Source organism: Protopterus annectens, chromosome 7.part1 (genome assembly GCF_019279795.1).
Source record: "Protopterus annectens isolate FY-2018-M chromosome 7.part1, PAN1.0, whole genome shotgun sequence".
Classification (NCBI taxonomy): Eukaryota; Metazoa; Chordata; order Ceratodontiformes; family Protopteridae; genus Protopterus; species Protopterus annectens.
In genome coordinates this window covers 505,164,277-505,186,926 of record NC_056740.1, presented here as the reverse complement: position 1 = coordinate 505,186,926, position 22,650 = coordinate 505,164,277, and the positions used below count along the sequence as shown (strand labels likewise).

The 22,650-nt window shown below is 38.1% G+C and overlaps 1 protein-coding gene across 1 annotated transcript in view; it reads left to right on the top strand.

The window, feature by feature from the left end:
* Nucleotides 1-22,650, top strand: part of WDR72 (WD repeat domain 72) — a 2,139,079-nt gene that overhangs the window by 455,739 nt on the left and 1,660,690 nt on the right. The window contains exons 6-7 of the mRNA XM_044078940.1: nucleotides 4,490-4,566; nucleotides 5,650-5,769. Coding sequence (XP_043934875.1) covers nucleotides 4,490-4,566; nucleotides 5,650-5,769 — 197 coding nt within the window. The remainder of the gene's footprint in view (nucleotides 1-4,489; nucleotides 4,567-5,649; nucleotides 5,770-22,650) is intronic.

Genomic DNA, 22,650 nt, shown 5'->3' with positions numbered 1-22,650 from the left:
GCAATCACTGAGTTTTAGGAAGGTAACAAGTAGCTCTGCTGTGGAAAAGAGCGGAATAGGTTTAGAATATGGAATCACTGTAAAGGTGCTTAGATATAATAAGGTGATGCCTCCATCTTTTTTATGACGTCTGTCAGTTCTAAGGCAGGAATAGTTAGGGGTAGAAATTCAGAATCTTTGATATATGGTTTTAGACAGGTTTCAGTGATGGAGGTAAAGTCTGGTTTATGTTGACTGGACCATCTGTGCAGTTGAGGAATTTTGTTTCTTATGCTTTGGAGATTAATTGTGGTGAAGTTTAGGGATTTGTGGAGTAAGGGGAATTATGAGAGCAAGGAGAAGGGTCAGGGTTAGGATGTATGTCACCACATAAGACTAGATTACAGACAACAGGGAGAGTAGTAGGTAGGGGCTTCTTTTTTGGGTTTCGGAAATATTTGTGGGCACAGTTGCAAGGAAGGCTATGTAGGGTCTGATCTATTATCCTTGAGCATTGTTAGCAAAAGGGACACGTATCTCTGGTGATATGCAAGATGACTGTAGGTAATGCATAGAACCTCAGGGACAGCCTTAGTTTATATCCTAAATGAGATGTTGGTTGCCAGTGGGCAAACGTTGACAGATCTTATCATATTACTTCTGCTGAGTGTTTTTTTTTTTTTTTTTAAGTAGAGATCTGGATTTATCAAGTGCATTCAAAATTTAACTGACTTTCTTGTGATTTGTGTTTAAGCCATTAATGCTGTCATTTGTTACACATCTGCAGTATTATTTCTGCTGATGTTTCAGACTGATATAGCTACAACGTTACTGTTACGCTGCTACTTTGTATCAGCCTGTTCCTCTGTCCTTCTCTGCTCACTGCTTTGGAATTGTCTAGCTCTCCTGTTGTTACTGATGTTTTTGCAGCTCTGTTATTCTTATCAACCATATTAAGGCACCTCAGTACCATGCAAGCAACCTAGCAAGAGATTTGTGGTGAATGATATCTACTTGGAAGTGGTTTCTTGTTTGTGATGTCTGAAGCATTTATATTTATATACCTAGAAGACTTATCCAGAAGAATGTGCTAATATACATATGACTAAAGAAGTGAACTGAAAGCAGTTTGTATCTTCCAGCTATAATGCCAAGATCAAGCAAATATCAGCATAAACATTATAGTGAGCAGTATATCACTAGTTCATTTCATTAGAATTTAACATGTAACATGAATTTTTTTTTCCTACTACACCACTGTTAACTACAATGTAGAAACATTTTTATCTAGCATTTGTATTATCAAGAACTGATCACTAAAGCTATGAAGTAATCACCTTTTTTTGAAAAATATTATATTTAACCGTCCTGATGATAATATTTAGAACATTTTAGACCACCATAGTAGAGCTACACCCAGCATTTCCATATGGCGGCATACTCATTCGTGCATTTTTGCAGTGTTACTTTGAAGATGCATGCTGCAATTTAGCTCAAGTTGATGACTTGAAAACTGTTAACATTGTATAATATTTTTTGATTTAATGTAGCCTACAGAAAAAAAATGATGATGAAACCTGTGCTGATGACATTCAAATGTCAAATCCTGACTGTATCCATTAAATGTTTTTTGAGATACACACATTAATAGAGAATTACACTACCTATTTACAATTATAGTGTTAGTATTTTAACTTGGAATGAGCAAAGACTGAGCTGTTATCATGGCACAGAGTATGCTAGCTTCCTGGGATGTTAGACTGTATGACCCCCCAACACACACGCACGCACACACACACACACACACACACACACACGCATACGCACACACCCCCTCACGCACGCACACACATATACACACATGCATGCACGCATGCACGCACGCACGCACACGCACACAACCTCACACGCACACACATGCACACACACACACACACACACACACACACACACACACACACACACACACACACACACACACACACACTTTCTTTAAAGACATTTTGAATAACTTCTTAGATCTTAGTTAGTTTTAATATTTACTCATACCCATTACAAGTCTGCATGTAAGGTTAGAGAGATGGTACATAAAAATTGTTAGTCACCACAGATTATATGAGTTGGTGTCCTTTACACAGATTAGTAGATGAGTCTTGGGTTAAACACCTGTTTCTCCAGCACATTATTGCAATAATAAAATTACTAAATACTCTTCGTTTCCTTTTGAAAAGCACTAGCTGGCCTTAATTGATTATTTATGTCCATAAATATTCTGGGAATCCAGACGTCCACTGTAGGTGGAAAATCTTCCATTGTTCTGTTGGAAATGCACCCATGGCAAATCTCTTTAAATACATTTGCTACATGGTAATGAGTTGCCATTTAGGGGCAACACTGAATAAGTTCACTTCAGTGAAAGTATATGTTTATTATTATTTATGAAAAATATAGTTATTGTTTGGAATACTTACAAATCATCAATAAGAATGTTGTAAAGATTTCCAGGGTACCTAAGCATTCCATATAAATGGTTTCCAGATATATAGTTTATGTACTGTATTCAAAACTTGGTCTCTCTCACACACACACACACACACACACACACACACACACACACACACACACACACACACACACAAATACACATATATTTAGGGTCTACTTTAGTTTAGTGAATGATCACGCTGTTAGTTCGAACACTAAATGTCGAACCGGCAAAATAGCAAACAGCCGGAACAGCAAATATTTTCCCATGGAAAGAAATTGCTGGGCCGTCCATCTGGGTTGTGCCATTTCCTTCACTGTAGTGAGATCTTGTAGTTGGTATATTTAAGTTGGGGGTGTGGGGGGCAAAGCCCCCCACTTAATTTAGTGTTTAGTGTTTTTTTTTTTTTTGGGAACAGTAATTTTTTTCCATGGGAAGAAAATCACTGTTCTGGTTGTTTGCTGTTTTGAGTTTTCATGCTTTAGGGGTCAATATAACAATGTTTGATCATCTGATCATTCGTTGTTATAATATAGATCCTATATTTAGCAAGGCAGAGCTGAATAACTGGGGATATCGGTATAAGAAACCACACATACAAACACTGTAGATCTGAGTGCTTTCATTCGCATGTTTATTTAGATACACAAACTTCTTCAGAAATCTACTATAGAGCATTCATACCGAGTTTAAATGCCACTTGTAAGTGCTGCTTGAAAATGAGGTGATGTGTGTGACATGTGAGGGAGAAGGAACAGGTTATTTAATTCATTTTAATATGCATTTAATGTTCAAAGCCCCAGTTAGCCCAGGGGGCATGTCCGCCATGAGCTCAATTTGCCACCTAAGTTCTCTCCAATGCCATAAAATCAAATTCAAAATCTGATATTCTGTTGTTGGCTAATAGTTCCCTTCGGGTTAAGTCTGTGTATTTAAATCTGGAAAGTACTTCTTTATTCTTGATACAGTAGCTGTCATCATTGAACAGTATTGCTCGCATTTTGCCATCGTATCTGTTGTGGTCCATGACCACAATCCCCACCCCTTCATCTGCATTCATAATCCTGTACTGCAGAGAGTGCCGCAATTTCTGGAGTGCTGCACTTTCTTTACTAAATTAAACCACTTGTATTTTCGTTTACAGCTCAGCACAGTTCTCAAATCATTTTCACATACTTTTGAAAAAATTTTGAGATTAGTGTTGACCATGGGGTTAAAGGTGCTCTTTCTTTTCAGGAGGGGTGCCTCCATCATTATATTCACTTAGGTTGCAGCTACTGCCATTACTGTTCTGCGAGTAGGACAATTCCTGGATGGGGGCATTTGCTTGAGCTGTGCAACCTACTTCATGCAGTTGCAGAGAAACACTATTACTGTCTAGTGGCATGCAAGTATCTCTCCTTATGAAATATCTTGCTGAACATGTGTTTACATTGTTGTTATAAGTACCGTGAGAGTCCCTGTACACAACGCTCTGGTTACAGTTTATAACACTGACATTGCCAGTTAATAGGTTCAGATTTTTTAGACCATTTGTTGACTCTGAACAATTACAGTCTATGCTACCTGAAAGATTATGCATACAGACATTATCATCATCATCAGCAGCAAAATTATACAATACATCATATTCAGAACTGGAATGATTGTCACTACCACTGTCAGTATAGAAACTGTTCATAGAAGCATCACATTGCAGAGATTTAAAGTTAAAATTGTTATTAATAAACCCTTGAACATTTTACAGAGCTTGTTCCAGTTGTTAAATAATTATGACTGATACCAACATTAAAATAGTCATGATAAATGGAAGTGTAATTTATATTAAATAAATCACTCTTATCATACCTCCAAAGTTACCATAAACCCAAGTACAACAATTAAGTGCACTCTAGTTTCACACAAATATACTACTGAGTTCCTTGTTAATAGGAATTCCAGTTCTTTAATTTTATGTGCATATGTAACCATGTTCATTTCTAAGTTACTGTGATGCTGAATTCTGTTTGTCTGATTGTTCTGTAGAGGACTCCCTTGTGGTTGTATCAGTTACCGGAAGCCTTAAGGTGTGGGATCTTTCATCATCAATACATCATGTACAGGTTAGTATACAACAAAAACATTTCTTCTGTATTTATAATAGCATTCTGTATATAATTATTTAACTGTTATCCAGCAAAACATAGAGTGCAAAGCCATATGTGTATTTCAATACTGTGAAGTCCTTACTCAACAAGTCACTTATAGAACTATAAACAGTATCATTTGCCTTTGTTGTTTACTTGACTTTAATTCAAAACTCTAGTATTATAATTTATTCCAATCACAAGCCCTGATTCTCATGTAAGTTTTCTCAAGAGTTTATACATGAATTATTTTGCACTAAAGTATAAAGTTTACATCATCTGCTATTTTTTTTTAAAACATTTATTGGATTCAGAAAGACATTTTGCCGAATTTAGATGCTGGAAATATGTTCTGATAGTGGAGTACTTTTAAAGCATTCTAATCTCTGTTGTTTGCTGAATAATTACAGTATATATCAGTTCTCTCAATTATCCAGTCTGTCCAGTCAGTACAGCTGCATTGTTTTTAAATTACTTACCTGTATAACCCTAATACCGTTTATCATGCAAGCAAGTTCTTGTTAAACACCAGAAGAAACTATATCCCTAAATATGAATAAGTACCTATTCATACATTATACCTCCTTACTCTCCCTACTTCATTCATTTCCTTATTCAACCTGTTGCTCTCCTCTGACTCTTCTAAATATGCCATAATTCAGTTTTTCTCTCATTTCACATTGCATTTCCTGTTAGTATTATACTAAGTTGCCATTAATTTCTCTATATACTAAATCATTGTCATGTAAGTTGTATTCATTCTTAACCAATGTTTTCACATAATGTCTAATTTGGTATAATTATTTGAACTGTAGATGTTTTTATATTATTTTTGATGATTATAAAATATTTTTCTTTAAAAGTTTTTGTAATACTTCAAAGCTTTTCTCCCTGGGCCTCTACTGAAAATGGGCACCTACTTATTTGGACTTTCCCGGTAATCAAATGTCAATAAATAAATAAGTTATGAACTTTTCAATTCAGCTTTGCATGTGGATCATGAATAGACAATTTCTTTATCATGCATTAACTTTTTTGTTTGTTTTTTTTCCTTCTTAGGAGAAAGAAAGTGTTTCTGAATCTGAATCTAAGTCACTTCATTGCAGGAACTGTCGAGCAGTCAGATTTTGTTCATTCACCCAAAGGTTTTTGTTGATAGTTTGTTCCAGCTTTTGGCAGGTAAACAGTTTTCTTTAGTATGTATGCAGAACCACAAGTTATGGTTATTATTAAGAATTTTGTTGTGAATGGAGTTGCACAATTTAACTCCCAAACTGGGAAAATAGTGTTAAAACACTTTTCTAGCACAAGACATGATGTTAACAGTACTTAGGGGGGGCTTACAAAACCTTGCTAACATCCCCTTGAGTGCTATTAAGATTAGATCTCATGCTGTTTACCAACAGTGGACAGTGTCAGCCGGCAAAAAACAGCAGCAGAAGTTAAAGCAGCTTTTTAATGCTGTTAGAACTTCACTCAGCCACATTCATAAACCGGTCTAGCAGAATGAAGCATCTAATAGCTTCTAAAACTGTTTTTCTGTCTCTTTGTTTCTGCTCAATGTACCTTTTAACTGTCCTTGACTATTGATTGAGAATATTTTTGGGTTTGCCTTATATTTTTGCCCTGCCCCTTATAAAATGTTTGATTTTCCTGATAAATCACTGAGGACTTAACTCAGTCAAAAGCGTTTGACAATACAGTTTTATACGTATCATTGTTGAGAAAAATGCATGTTCATGCAAAACCTGTTGTTCTATTAACTTTGTATGTGAATTACAGCAATAATCAAACACTATCCATGATTTTTATCCTTTGTACTTCTATTATTTTCATATTTGTCCAGAATTCTTAATAAAAGAAGTTGAAAGGAAAGAGCTCTCACTAACTGTTTTATCAACCATCAAAGGTGATAAAACACTTTGTGGCCATACACTTCATTTTGTAAATGCTACTGCATGGATAAAGCTCCATGAACAACAAAGAATTTTGATTGGGTCTCCTGTTATAACTGCTATTATGTGTTCTTGACATGGATATCAGGATTCACTTCTCAAACTTTAGTCTGAACGTGAATTTTTTGGCATCCATCTTTGAACACATAATAAGCTGATTATGATCAGAGACCTAATTATTATTATTTGTATGACAGAAATATAAGGAATAAATGGGAAACATTATTATAATGCTTTCAGATTATAAAACTATTTCATAATAACTGCTAATTCATTTTATGTGGATTTTGAATGGAATTAATACATATAATTCCAACTAACCCATATCTATGCAGTTTGCCTTTTTTTTTTCTGCTTTCACTGTAGGCTGTTTACATCTAGTTAATTTTTTTTGGTTCCCTTCCCTGTCATCATACATATTTTATATGTAGTGAATAGAGCAAAATCAAAGGAACTTCAATCCAAGGAATTTCCTTAAAATACTCTCAGGAACTGACTTTATAGAAAATCCCCCAGACCTGGATTATAAAACTGTCCATAGCAGAAATGCACATATTCATTACTTGCCAGACCAAAACATAAATTACATTAATCAAATTTGGGGTATTTTGATTCAAGTATTACATTATATAACATGCTCCCCCAAGTTAGTGTTATTGCATAATATTTATCAATCTGTTGTTCCAATTTCATTATCTGCTTTACCCATTTTGTGGTCATGGAGATCTGCTGCCTGTCCAAGCAAACATGTTCTAGAGAGTTACAGATTTCTGGATGGAACGCCAGATAAGCACAGGCAGTAATGCTTTTGAAATAACAAATGCATCTCAAATTTTATTCCATATTAAAGTATGCCAGCACCATGTCATAGGGTATGTTTGAGTTTGTTATATATATTGCATGGTAAAGTGCACTAGACATAATTAAAAATATGGTTGTTTATTGTCTGGAGGCAACTAATCAAACAAAAGAAAGGTAAAGATGTGCCTGTTGAGAAAAACTCCAACAAGACTCCAAAAAGACTGGCTCAAATCACCACAGGAAAAACTTAGTTTTTTTTTCTGCAGTGATTTGAGCTGGTCATTCTGGAGTTATGCTGGATGCAACTAATCTTTGTGGTTTGCAATGCCAGATTGTCCCTGTAGTTTGTTGTTGCAGAGTTCAGCAGGAAAGAGGTGTATAAATTAGCTCTCCACAGATGGACCACATGATCCATAAATGTGTTGGCAGAGGTAACTTATGCGTTGAAAAATTATGAGATACATTTTTGTGAGGCTAGCCTTGGAATGATATTAAAGTAATATGCAAGCTTAAGTCATCTGCTTTGAAAGGTAAGTGTGTGTGTGTGTGTGTGTGTGTGTGTGTGTGTGGAGAAGGGCACATAGTGGTAGGATTATCATGAATCTGGTAATGTGGAATTAATATATGGCACTTATGCAGAGATTGGGATGAGAATAGTTTACACTGCTTGATTCTGTGTGATGAAACTATGGCAAGAGAATATGACACTTCCTCATGCTGTGTGATGAGACTGGAGCAAGAGAAGTCTATGCTGCTAGATTCTGTGTACTCTGCGAGAAACTACATAACTGTGCAGTGCCTGATGCAGTATGGTAGGACTGTGACAAGAGGCAATAACACTACCTGGCACTATTTGCTGTGACAGTGACAACAAAGGGTAAGTGACACAGCTTGGTACTGTGTGCTGAAAATGTGACCAGTGAAGGTGACATTTTCTGATACTGTGTACTTAGACTGGAACAAGAGAACATAGCACTGTTTGATTATTACTCAGATCAGGATATGGTGAGAGTTACAGTGCAGAGTCGTGGTGTTTGAGGTAGGATTCCTTTGGGGAGAGTGGGAGGGTGCATATGCTTTTATGTCACTTTGAACCTGCAGGACTTGCTGTTCATCACAATCCAGTGCAATAGACCACCATGCATGACTGAGGATTTGTCTAAACCACCATGCATAGCTGATGATTTGTCTAAACCACCATGCATAGCTGAGGTTTGTCTAAACCACCATGCATGGCTGAGGATTTGTCTAACCCACCATGCATGGCTGAGGATATGTATAAACCACCACACATGGCTGAAGATTTGTCTAAACCACCATGCATGGCTGAAGATTTGTCTAAACCACCATGCATGGCTGAGGATTTGTTTAAAACACTGTGCATAGCTGAAGATTTGTCTAAACCACCATGCATGGCTGAGGATTTGTCTAAACCACCATACATAGCTGATGATTTGACTAAACCACCATGCATGGCTGAGGATTTGTCTAAACCACCATGCATAGCTGAGGATTTGTCTAAACCACCATGTATGGCTGAGGATTTGTCTAAACCACCATGCATGGCTGAGGATTTGTCTAAACCACCATGCATGGCTGAGGTTTGTCTAAACAACCATGCATAGCTGAGGTTTGTCTAAACCACCATGCATGACTGAGGATTTGTGTAAACCACCATGCATGGCTGAGGATTTGTCTAAACAACCATGCATAGCTGAGGATTTGACTAGACCAGTGTGCATAGATGAGGTTTGACTACATTGCCTGGGTAAAATTAGAACTTGTACTGCACAGCACAGACCTCAGCAGATATATGGAACCTTGTTCACTTTTTGTGTGCATACTAAAGGTATTTCATGAATACAATCATATAACAATAAGTTTGAACACATGTGTGCTTTGCATGTATCATCCATTGTGAAAAGCCTCCTCTGATGCAAAAACTTCAAGCAAGGAACAAGCAAGGAATTTCATTTTATTCTTCATACCAACAAGTATGACCAGTATTTCTGTGTAGCACAGATACCTGGGCAGTGAAGGCAGAACAGCTGGGGAATCTTCTAGTGATGGAGATGGGTAATGATATCTACATTGCTGGACAGGTGACAGCAGCAGAGCAGAAGCCATAGTTCCTCCTACAGAAGAAAAGGTCAAGGAGACCTGATTATAGCAGTTTGGGGTAATGTGCAGATAAGCATAACATAGGTTCATAGATCAGTACTAAGTTAGCGGGTTCTTATTACCAGATCGAAAGACCACAATCGCAAATACAAAAAGAGCAACATGAATTGCGCAAAATACGGAAACACCGGACGTCCAAAACAGCGAAAATTTAAATGTCGAAGTGTGATGGTTGGCCCGTCTGTGGTATAGCTCCGTAAGGTAAGTGTGCGATAGATAGGACTTTAGGGTTAGGATGTAGGTTAAGTTAAGTGAATAGATAGGTAATGTATGTAAGATTTAGTGTAGTGGTAGAAGTAGGGTTTTATTTAACTGTATGCATGTGTATTATTTATTTTTTTTGGGTGTATGTCTGTAGGGGAAGTGTGCGGTAGTTACAGACCTTAGGGTTAGGGAGGGGTTAAGGATAGTTCATAGATATTTGTATTTGTGGAGTTTAGTGTAGTGTTGGAAGTAGGGTTTTGTTACATGTATGTATGTATGTGTATTATTTAATTTTTTGGGTGTATGTCTGTAGGGGAACGTGTGCGGTAGTTATGGACCTTAGGTTTAGGGAGGGGTTAAGGATAGTGCATAGTTAGTTTTGTATGTGGGGTTTAGTGTAGGGTTAGAAGTAGGGTTTTGGTGCTTTACTTTAGGTTAGAAGTAGGGTTTGGTTAGTGTATGTATGTGGTTTATTTATTTTGTTTGGTTAGGTAGTATGTAGCAGGTGGTGGGGTTGGCCGATGATGACAGTTCAATATTTTTTTTCACTGTTTAGTGTGTTTGGGATTTTTGCAGTTTACGTTATAGGTGTCGATGTTTAGGTATGCGCATAAAGGTTTTTTCAATTTGCTAATATAGACCCGAGTTAGATGCCCTTATAGGTCATTTTAAGCCAAGCCAATTACCTAATGTGTGAATCAAACCTGCACCTTGTGTCTGTAAGGCAAAGAACTTAACCATTATGCCAACTTCCCAAATGTGACCTGCTATGGTGGTGTCCATTTCATTGGCTGCCACTGAACTAACTACTTACTCCATCCCGGTCATATTATGTTGATGCTACTGCATACTTAATCAATCATACTCCACAGTGTGCTTCTTCTGCTGCACTATTTTTGATATATTACCAATTATTTGTGAACCCTAGCCATCAGCTGCTTAAGCAAATTCTTAAAAGCTTGTAGATGGAGTTTCATCATGTCAGATTATGCAGCTTTTACTTTTCAAGCCTTTTAAGTTTGCAAACAACAAAAAGGTAACCAGATAATTTTGTTGATTTAATAAAAATTTAAAAAGAAAATTAGAAGAGAAAGGAAGAAGGCAAGATGAAATGATGATGTCCAGCCAAAAGGCAGAGGGATTAAATTAGAGAAGATCTGCGACAGTCAGACATAACTGTCAAAGAAGATAGGATAATGACAGTGAATCAATAGAAGTTTTTACAGTGGATGGAATACCCTGACCCCATGTAGAAAATTGGACAAAAGGGGATTGATGATTGCCAACATGGAGTCTCATAACCTTCTTACATTTGCTCAGCTAAGCAAAAGAAATATGTAGCTTTTTGAGATAAAACTTGTTTTTCTAAAATAGAATATATGAGTACATGCACTTTCGCGGTGGTGCAGTGGTAGCATTGTTGCCTTACAGCAAGAATTTCTCCTGTTCGATTCTCGGCTGGAGTGCAGGGAGTGCCTTCTGTCTGGAGTCTGCATGTCCTCCCCACAGTTGGGTGGGTGTTCGAAAGACATGCGTAAATGGGCGTGCCTTCATTGAAGGTTGAACGTTGAGCTGGCACCTCGGCATTAGTGAAAATCTACTGCCAGTCTTTAACGGACCAGAGTTCTGCTGTGGCGACCCCTAACCAGGAAAAGCTTAAAGACAACAAGAATATATGAGTACATGCACAGTTTAGACAAACAGAGGATGAGTTTTGGAGAAGCCAAGTTGTACAATTCCGCCTCTAAAATTTCATTGAAGATATTAATAATAGATATTAGGAATCCAACAGCTCACCAATGATATACCTTTTTTATATGTCAACATAGTTTTCTTATTCTTTTTATTTATTTTTATTTACTTATTTATTTAGCTTTTGTTAACTGGGTGAGAGGGCTGATCGATGGACTCTTTTTGGCTGTGTTCTAAGCCATCAATGCATATACCTAACTTAATAGAAGAGAAAAAAATAATAATAATAATGGTATTTAGGAAACAAAATACATAAATATAAACATGACACACAACATGATCACAGAGTATGTAAGCAGAAAAAGAGTTCTGAAGTACTATAAGCATAAATTGACAAAATATCTAAAGAAGCTGTTAAAATTCAGCAGATCATTAAAGTAATGAAAATGTAAACATTCATGAGATGTGCTCAGCATTAGTTACGAGAACATCTGGTGTTAAGGAAAAGATTCCTACATTCAACAACATAGTAACACCTCCCCTAGCTTAAACATATATTCCAAATGCCATGAGTGTGAAGATACTTTGAAAGTGGGATGAAGGCAAATGGATGTTATTGGCAATGATCAGCTGTAGTCTCTAAAGAATTTTCATTTTCATTAGCAAAATGACATTTCAGTGGCTTCTTGGATTGCTTACAGTTTCAGGAATGTTGTCAACTAATGAAGTACTGGTTTTGTAATAAGGTGGTGGCAAAAGCAGATGGGAATGTTTTCTTTAAACTAATGTCTTTTCAATTACCTTATCACCATTTAGTTAGAAAATCTGAACATTAATTAAGGAATTACAGGTAAGGGAGGAAAATCAGCTTTGGATATAGTCTCTAGAAATAAATAGATAGCATTTACTGATTCTGGATGTCCAGCAAAAAGATAGATGTACTGTTTGAGTGAAGACCTGTGACAGTCAGGCATGCTTGTCAAAGAAGGTAGTAGAGTGGCACAGAAACATGAGAAGGGTGACAGTTGAAACTACACATGGCCCCATGTAGAAAATAGATAAAAGGGGGGTTGCTGCTGTTGCTGATGATGATGATGAGTTACTAAGGCTTATAAGGGTGGAGCTGTGGTAATGTGGGATGCCAGGGATTATTATAATGAGGCCATGTGATAGTCTAGTGATTGCATGAGTTATTTATATCTACAGTTAGATCCCACTCTTGATTTTAAAGAGGTGATTGATGACATTTTAAAGGTAACTATACAGTTAGATTTCAGTTAATGGCTGAGATTACTATGTCATGAAAGTTTTACATCTTACCTAAATGCAAAATGATTTATCCCCCCAGACAACCATTGTTATAGGAAATGGGTCAATAGGTCATTAATCGAAGGATCTGTGCTGATATGAGGTACTGCCAGCCATGCCAGGAGAAATAGGACAGTGGATTTGTAACGTATGCCAGCTCAGCTAGCTGGAATTTTGTAAATAATTATATGTCATTAGTATATCAAACTGACTTGTACAGATGCTTGGGCTGAAAATATATTTGTGAGGTTTGCTTGTGTTAAAATGTATTAACAGTGCACTGTGCTGGAATGAAAAGAAATATACATGTATTATTGTAACTGAATTAAACATATTCATTGTAACAGCATATACTTCAAGTGAACAAGTTAATCTTAATCCACCTGATTTTGCAAAATATTCTTGAAATTAAATTACTTTATAGGTTAAGCCATAAAGATGTTATCCCACAATTTTGAATGGAGCCAGACATTCTGTGTCTGTGCTAGAGAATATTTGGTAGCTTCTGTAGGAAGAGTGAATGATTTTATGGTTTTATGACTTCCTGGAGATCTGAGCATGGCTGTATCTACATGTATGGTAACACATATGTGCTAATGTTCTGTCAGGTTCTAGTGTTGGTGATAGCATGGAAAACAGAGTCAGATGAGCAGATGTGTGTGATGTCATTATGTAAGCCAAAAATAATATTTAGATATTAGTAGGCATTTGCTCTCAGCATTCTGTATTCTGTCTTGGATCTGACAACAAGAACCACTCACCCACATTATCTTGCCATGGTGTAGTAAGTAGTTTAACTAGGGAACAGTAATTCTTTTAGATTAGTCAGGCAAATTTAGCGAGATTAGATGTATTGTTTTTCTATAATTGTGTGAAGCTTTCCATCTGTGTTATTTTTAATATTCCCTGTGAATGAAACTCGGGTGTTTATTGTAAATAGATATTTAGTATTTTCATGTTTTTTATTATTTATTATTAAACATATTTAAACTTGTCAGTGTGACTGGTCCTTTTAGTTTTTCAGAGTATTTGGGTATACTTATTTGGTGATAACTGTGGGCAGTCCTGAAAGCCTTGCTGTTTGGTCAACATTACCATTTGTATTAATATTAACTTTCACTCTGTATAATTGGGTACCCTTGTAAGAGCCTTAAGGTAGCTTGCAAGGGTTCTGGTAGCAGTGATAACTACCTTATAGTCTGGGCAGAAGGGGGCACAGCAGGTAAATCTGTGCCATCCCTTCCAGTGTGTGTGTGTGTGTGTGTGTGTGTGTGTGTGTGTGTGTGTGTGTGTGTGTGTGTGTGCGCACGCATGTGCGCAAATCAAATCTCAAAGAGTGTGTGTGTCAGCTGCTTAGAGCAGGGACCCCAAAGCACTGGTTTCACAGCAAAGGTGTCAGAGGACTTAGCTTGGCCCCAGGCTAAGAACTCAACTCTGAGCTGTGCAAATGGGGAGTCTTATTGGGGGTCTGGATAGATATAGAGAGGAACCAGCCTCCAGACTGAGTGTGCTCCCTGGGTCCTCTTAAGTGAAATTGTGCTTGATGCAGACAGGTCTGCATTTGGAAATACTGGGTGTATGCATTTGTATTCCAAGTGACTGTTCCTCTCCAGTATCAGTGGTAAGTATTCAGGCTCCTTGACTGGCCCAGAGTGGGAACATCATAGGAAACTTTATCTATTTTTTTAAATTATACTTCAGTGTATAGTTTTTGATGATTTTGGTATACCTATTATTAGAACATATGTTGTGTTTTCAAGAACAGTGATTTTTACAACTGAAAGGAACAGCAAAACAGGCCATGTTCTTCCTCAAGCCATGCTCATCTGTTTATGGAATGAGGAACTTATTTAAAATGCATCCAATAGCATGTACCATAGACACAAGGGGAAGCTGGCAGCTCTCTCCTTATTCAGTGTCTTATACTGTCTTTATGGGAGATCTTTGTCTCACTTATAGCACCACTGGTGAGTGATAATACCAGTTTCTTAGTTCACAGGAAGTATGCCCTGGTCAGCATTGGCTGTACTGGCCACATTGCACAGCTAATGCATGCCTCACATTTATCTGTGTATAATGTATAGATGTCCAGCCCTGCACATGTAGTTCTATCACATATTATTATGTGTTATGCTTTTTCACCTATTGTGCCTCACTATTCACATTGCTTTCTATGATTTTGTGGTTCCTTGGACTAATCTTAGTTGTCTTTTTCATCAATTTAGATGGATTGCTGTGAACACAGCTGCCCAGTTTCACTGTCTACTTTAGTTAGCAGTTATATGACAGTGGCAAGTTAAAAACAGTGAGCTTTTTGGTGCCAGTAGTGGTATGTACTTAGCTGCACTCCAAGATATATTCAGGCAACAGAATCCGGACTTGGGGATGCAGAACACATGTTCTTCCATGGTTCTAGTTTAGAAGTGAGTTTTATTATAGGGCTTCCTCAACATTGCTGTGAAGTGTCAGACTGGCTTTATTATCCATCTGTATCAGGTATGCAGAAATGTCAACCAGGGACATAAGAAAGAAACTGGCTATTCTGCCTTTGCATGCATGGATGATGAATCATATATTTTGTTGTTATGCTTGTCAAAGCAGAACAGATGGCAGAAGTGACATATATTGTTTGTGTGCAGCATAAATACTGTTTGCTCATGTATGCACTAGTGATGTTTTCTTCTGCAGTAGAGACTACTTCATAGCTGATAAAAGCTTCTGAAATAAAGATCATCTTTTGGTTTGATGGAGCTTTTATTTCAAAATGCATGTCCAGAACTGGATAATGTTGTAGAAAGGCTGCCATTTGTCTCCTTCTTTGGCAATTTTATGTTTTCTACTGTATAACACATTATAGTAACTGTGATTTTATATAGGATACAAGATCCAGTGGGATGAGACACCACTTCTGCTGCTCACAAGCCTCTTCAGTGATCTGCAAGGGATTGCATTCAGGGGACAATGCAGACCCTTGTGGGGAGGAGTACCAGATTTCTCCATAGGTTATGCGCACTGATGTGTAATGCACAAGCATCAAACACAGTCTGCACTAGGTCCAGGTCAAACTTGCACTGGTTGATTATTTCTAGATTGGATAGCTGGTTACTTGTTAGCCACTGTGGCTATAATGGTTGTCATCGTCTCATTTGAGGTGGATCATCTACCTTTCTTTTACCTGCAGCCAGAACTATATTCTGCGCAATTAATCTTGCCCTTAGGTGAAACATTCTCTAACTGAAGGTTTTTTGTGTTACCCTCACAAGGTTTCATGCTGTCATGTTTTTGAGTCACTGGATACCTCTACCTGCAACATTTCTTAATTTGTATGTAACTCTTTGTACTCTTCAAGGCCTTATCAGTTAAACTTAATGAATCACAGACCACTGGCATGCAAACACTGGTCTTCTATATTTGGGATGAAAATACTGACACTGTGCAATAACTCTGTGCTCATAATGGCCATATTTAACGCTGTTCTGTGCAGAAGGTCATTTTTAGTATGTTATCAAATTTTAATGATGTCATTTTAAGGCTGTGCTTCATAAATTAAAGTAATAAAAATACCCTACCCTTTATACTGTCTGCTGTTGCATTGACTAGGAAATAAACCATGCAGGAGAATTTGAGAAAGACCACCACATGTTATGAAGTGGGCCTAGTAGATCATGTGTTTTGGGGTCATAATTAGACATTAATATGGCCATATTATGAATAAACGTTGAACCTTCCTACTGCTATAGAAAACAATGATGTTATTGTTACTCACAGCTCATAATTCACCTCAAAAATGGAAATGGGAGGGGGTCTGCAGTGGCGGGACTGTATTAAGAATGCCAGTTGAAGATATCGGGTTAGCCAAAAGAGATAACAGACCTTTTCAACAAGAATAATAAAGCTTAGAGTTTTGTAGGCTGTCACATAAGATCTTTGGAAATCTCAAGTCCCAAGCTAACTATATGGAATGGAGCACCCAAAGGAGTCATGTTTTCTTTTAAATAAGATACTATTATTAGAAAAATCATATCAACTCTGTCAGTGTAAGGATGATAAATGTACAATACACTGGGGAAATTGGCTGCTGTGAGATTTGCCAGAAAGCATGCTAAACAAATTAATTAAAATGTTAAGTGTATGACAAACTACACACTGTAATTACACCCTTTGAAATTCACATTTCAGATAAATCTTCTATGTCAGTGGCTGCTTGCTTTTTTCTGTAGGAGATCTTCATTCAGGAATTTAGCATTTGGAGTTTGTTAAGAATCTGTACACCATGTGTGCAGACAGTAATACTATCATACAATATTTAAAATTAAACAGAATACGAATGGAGGCCAGCTATGTCTACAGTTGCATGTAATGGTACAAATTCATGAATGAGACTGAGAGGAAGGAAAGATAGATATAAATTCCATAGCATGTAGAAGGAACTGGATATAGACAGTGAAAAGACCATAAGTGGACACTGTAAAATTGGCTACCAATACTATTCAGTATTCCTTTTGAAGAAAATACAAACTACACCTTGCCTAATGTAACCGCACATCTTGAATTTCACATTAATATTTTATAGGAGTACAGCTGAAAGTCTATATGTGGCGCTATGCTAAATAATGTGTTTCTGTGGATGTTTTCAGATTTACTTATTTTAAATCAGGACAATACAATATACATGCTTCAAATAGGATGAGTGTTTAAATTATGACCCGGTGGTGTCAACATTGACTCTAGATGACTGTCACTGTTTAAGTGTCATCCTGACCCCATTTTAGATTCATAGGTTCAAAGATAGGTACTAGGCTGTCAGCCCTGGGGCCTATATAAGTCTAGCTAGAAAGGCTTCCTGGCTTTCGCCACCCAAGAAAATTATTTTCCTGTGCCCCTGTCAAGCAGTGCCACAGAAGTGATCCCCGGTGTGAATTTTCTATTTCCCATCCAGTCGTCAAGATTTTTCTTAAAGAGGGCCAATGAGGAGCTTTGCTTGACATAAATAGGTAGTTTGTTCCAGAGTATGGGAAGTCTCTGGGACAGGAATCTATCCCTCCAGCATGTTCTGTTTATTGTGGTGAAAAGGTTTAGGTCCCTGGAGCATGTGGTTCGGAGAGATTGGGATTTCTTTAAGTGTAGCATGTCCAACAGCTCTGGGTTTGACATAGCTTTGTATGTTATGCAGAGATCGCCTCTGAGTAGGCGATATATGACAGAGTAGAGCTGGAGTTTTTTGAGACGGTCTGCATATGGCATCTGTTTGAGGCTGGTAATCTTCTTAGTGATGTATTTCTGTGGCCTTTCCAATTGTTGTAGGTGCCAAATGGGGAATTGTACTCTATAATGGGTCTGATGAAGGATGAGTAGAGAGGAACAATGATCTCCTTTTTTCTAGAGGAGAACCCTTTCATGATGAGGTGTGCCACGTAGAAGGATTTCTTGACTACTGTGGCGATGTGGTTATCAAATGAGAGACTACTGTCCACCTGTGTCCTCAGGTCTCATCACACTTTCATTGTTTAGTAAGCTGCCCCCAATGTGGTAGTTCATGGGTACCGAGTTTTTCCCAAAGGGGATGACAATGCACTTCTTGGCACTGAGCTTGAGGCCATGACTTTCATACCAAGCATCTGTCTCTGTGAGGCCCTTTTGTAGAATGTCTACATCATTAAGTGATTCTATTATGGCTCCCAGTTTGCAGTCATCTGTGAACTTTGTTAGCCAAAGATCTTCTGTGTTGGCCTGCACTTCAGAGAAGTAGATGCCGAATAGGAGAGGACCCAGGACTGAACCCTGTTGTACTCCACTCATCACTGGTCTGAAGTCAGACTTGGAGTCGGCTACTTTTACTGTGTGGGTTCTGTCAGCGAGCCAGTTGGCCATCCATCTTGTGACATAGGGATTTATGCCCAGTTTAGTGAATTTATCTATATTTCCAGAGTGGGGGATGGTGCTGAAAGCCTTGGCAAGGTCAAGATAGGCTGTGTGCTCTAACTTGCCCTCATCTACAGCTCTAGTGACTGCTTCAAAGAAGTAAATCAGGTTTAGTAGACATGCTCTACCTTTTATAAAACCAGAGTTTGGAGGTTACCTATGTCTTTGTTTATAAGCTCCAAGATGATACATTCCATGGCCTTGCAGACCAGGCTCATCAGGCTAACGGGGCAGTAGTTTCCGAGGTCCGTGGTGGAACCGCCTTTGTGGAGTGGGATAACCATTCCTGTGCGGCATTTACTAGGCACATAGCCTGAGATGAAGCTATAATTGAACATGGTACTTAGGTGGGGTGCCAGTTCATTCTGTAGTTCGTGTAGTATGCAGACTGGGGTGTCGTCTGGTCCCATAGATGCTGTATTCTTGGCTTTGGAGAGTGCGGTCTTTACTTGTTCATCTGTGATTACAGGGGCTTTGCATTCTTCTATTATTAAGATGGGCCCTTTGGAGGGTGAGAAGGGGGTTAGCAATGAACCTATCTGCCAGGATGTTGACAATATCAGTTGGTTCTGTATATTTAGTGCCATTGTGCTGTACCTCAGAGGAGATCTGAGTGTTGCCATTGAGATTCTTTACATAACTGTCTTTGGAATCAGTGGTGATTTTATTTTCATAACTGGCTTTGGAGGATTTTATGAGGGATCTCAGCTTCTTGCTGAGGCTGACCAGTGAGTTCCTCTAATTTTGGGATTTTACTCTTTTTTGCAACAGCTTCTTTCTTCTGTTGTAGAGTTTGTTTATGGCAGGGGACCACCAGATTGGCTTCCTTTTTTTAGAGGATAGCGTCTTGGTTCTGTTGGGGATGGCATGATCCATGCACTTGTGTATGTGCTTATACAGTGCATTTGTGTAAGATTCAGCAGTTGTACCTCTATTTTCTGTCTGCATGGGTGTTGTGAAGTTTGCCACTTCTGTCTTAAGAAGCATGACATTGGCTTTGGAGTAGTATTTGATGGCAGTTTCCTTAATGGTGGGTGGGGGTGGGATATGGATGTCTAGGGTGATTAGCTTGTGGTCGGATCTGACCAGCGAGGAGTTGACCTCTGGCATGGAACACTGGTTACCCATATTGGTAATGACCTGGTCCAGGATATTCCTGCCCCTGGTGAGGGTGTGGACAAGCTGTTCCAAGGCATTGGAATTTATGAATTCCAGAAAATGTTTAGCGAATGATTTGGTACATGAGTAGTTTTCCCATTTGATGGTGGGGTAGTTGAAATCACCCATAATTAAGGTATTGGGTTGTACCTTAATATTTTCCAGTATCTTAAGAAATGGAGAATGGGAATCCTGGGGCATGGTAGGGGATCTGTAACAAGCTACAACCTAGATTGCAGTCTTGCCCAGTTTTAGTTGCACTTGGATAATTTCGGATGCATTATGTTGAGCAACTAGCCTGAAGGTGTGGATATCCTTAATGAATATGGACACACCTCCGCCTTTAGTGTTTTGGTCCAGGTTAGGTGGCCGAAAGGTGTGGTATGAATTATAGCCACCCCTGCATTACCAATGCAGGGGTGCTCTCTGCAGCCTTAAACCAGGTCTCCATCACTGCACATATGTCGATGTTCTCCATTTTAAGGAGTGCCTCGAGTGAGTGCATTTTGAGGATTAGACTTGTTGCATTGAGTAGCATTACCCTCAGAGTTTGCTTGCTTGTACCTGTTATGGTGGTGAATTTAGCATTTGAACCTTGCCTAAAAAGGCACTATATGGGTGGCAAGAGCCTTAGCCCATATCCAGAATCCCAGGGGTGACAGTTGCAGGCCATCTCTGGCAAAGTATCGTGGTCTGTCGACCATGTCGTCCCAGGCAGACAGATACTGGATCTCCTTAAAATTATATTAGAAGCTTAGCCAATTGTTGAAGTCAGTCATTTTGTCCTTGTACTGCGGTATCATTCTGGGTGATGGCAGGATGCTACTCAGAGCTAGGGTCATACCCTCCTGGGCTACAAGATCCGAGAGCTCCTCCATGCCTCTTTTCATGTAGTCCAGGGAGGTATGTCTTAGGTCATTCACACCAACATGGAGAATGACAGAGTCATATTTTACTTGGTGTGGAGTGACCTGAGTGCGTGCATTATGTGGTGGATCCTGGCACCTGACAGGCAACTGACAGTAACTTTCTCCTTGTTTAGCCTGGTGAGTGGGGAAAATTGTGTTATGGATAGATGAATGGATGGATAGATGGATGGATGGACTAGGTAATCTGTAATTTAGTCTCATTTTGCCCTCTTTTTCCTAATATTTTATAACTATATATCACATAGCAAGTTGGTGACTGACATAGTCAGCAGCATCTCAGTGGATGAGTGTCTGGCCAGAAGGCTTTATTTTATAGATGGGGTTGAAATATCTTATAATGTCTACATGTTGTACCAGTACTCTAATTTTGCGAGAAGTGGGACTACCTCCCTTTCTAAGCATATAACACATGCTCTCAGATTCCCTGTCAAGGACAGTCTGCTGTGACATCAGTACTAGGTGATGGGTGACTCATGAAGTCTGCCAATTGGTTTCCTAGGATGACCGTGGCCAGCTTGGTGATTCAGTGGTTACATTTTCAGCCTCATTGCTCATGGAACTGTAGTTACCTCTGGTCAGTATTACCACACAGCTTGTCTGGTCTACCTATGACTTCAGTTTTCTTTATGTACTTTAAGTTTCCATTCAGCTCCTAAAAATATGCTGTCATACTACCTACGCTAAAATTGCCCATTTATTTTTTGCACTTTGTCTTGTAGACTTGATAATTGCTGAAACGCATCCGTAATAGCCCAGCTTGCTTATTTGTTACAAAATAAGTAAGTTAAAGGAGTTCTGTTTGTTTTATGCATACTTAACTTAGATCTGTGCTTTCTGCATACCACCATTACTGAGGTCAAAACTCATGTCAAATATTTTGATGTAGTTTTACCCAACTGAATTCAATCTACTTAGAAAAAAAATCTGAAAAATAAAAAACATCTCAGTGGCTATATCATGCTGTAACGGGGTAAACTCACGTGAAAACCTGATTAAAATCAACACTGTGACTAATATCAACTAGATATAACAAAGCCACAGCCAGACAACCAACCCTTTACTAGGTCCTAACATCCTCTCCAAATAAAGTGTCATCACATGGAACTCTGTCAGACAAGCTAAGTGATCAATTCCCAGTCTACACTACAGTTACTTACAAGCTTAATTCACATAAAAATATATTTCCTCCATGGTGAAATTGAGATCTTTGTGCACACTTTAAAAAAAGCAAAAGAAATATAAGGTTTACAAGAGACACTCAACAATAGCAGACAAAGAACATCAGTAAATCACTTAAGATGAAAATTAGAATTGTGAAAATAAGTTTTGAAAAGAAACTTGCAGAGGATACTAATAATAAAAATATTTTATACGTAGATTAATGGTATCGACAATTCATAGCCAGAAAAACACTATGAAATCTGAAGGCAGTATAAACGAATGATTCTTTAAAGATAACACATCTGCTAAACCAACACTATCCAAACAATGATCACCATTAGATCTAATTCTAACAGCTTATTAAATAACATTGTAATTTATGACCATTCCACTTGCCCTGTTATTTATTTATTTTGCATTTGTTAACCAGGAAAGTCCAACTGGACACAACTCCTTTTTCAGCGGATGCCTGGGGAAAAATGCTCCACATATTATAAAGATGATCTGACATAGTACAATTCTGTAGTTACAGAAGGGTCGCATTTACATTTTCATATACAAGAAGTCATTTATGATACAAAATGATAAAAAAGTGATAACACAAGATAAAGAAAAATAGATAAGTTTACACTGATTATAGGAAGACACCATTAAGCAGTCTGGTTATAGAATATGTGTTCAGAGATATCATTAAACATTAAACATAGAGCAAAGGATTAAGTGTGGAAGGAAGATTAGGATATGATGTA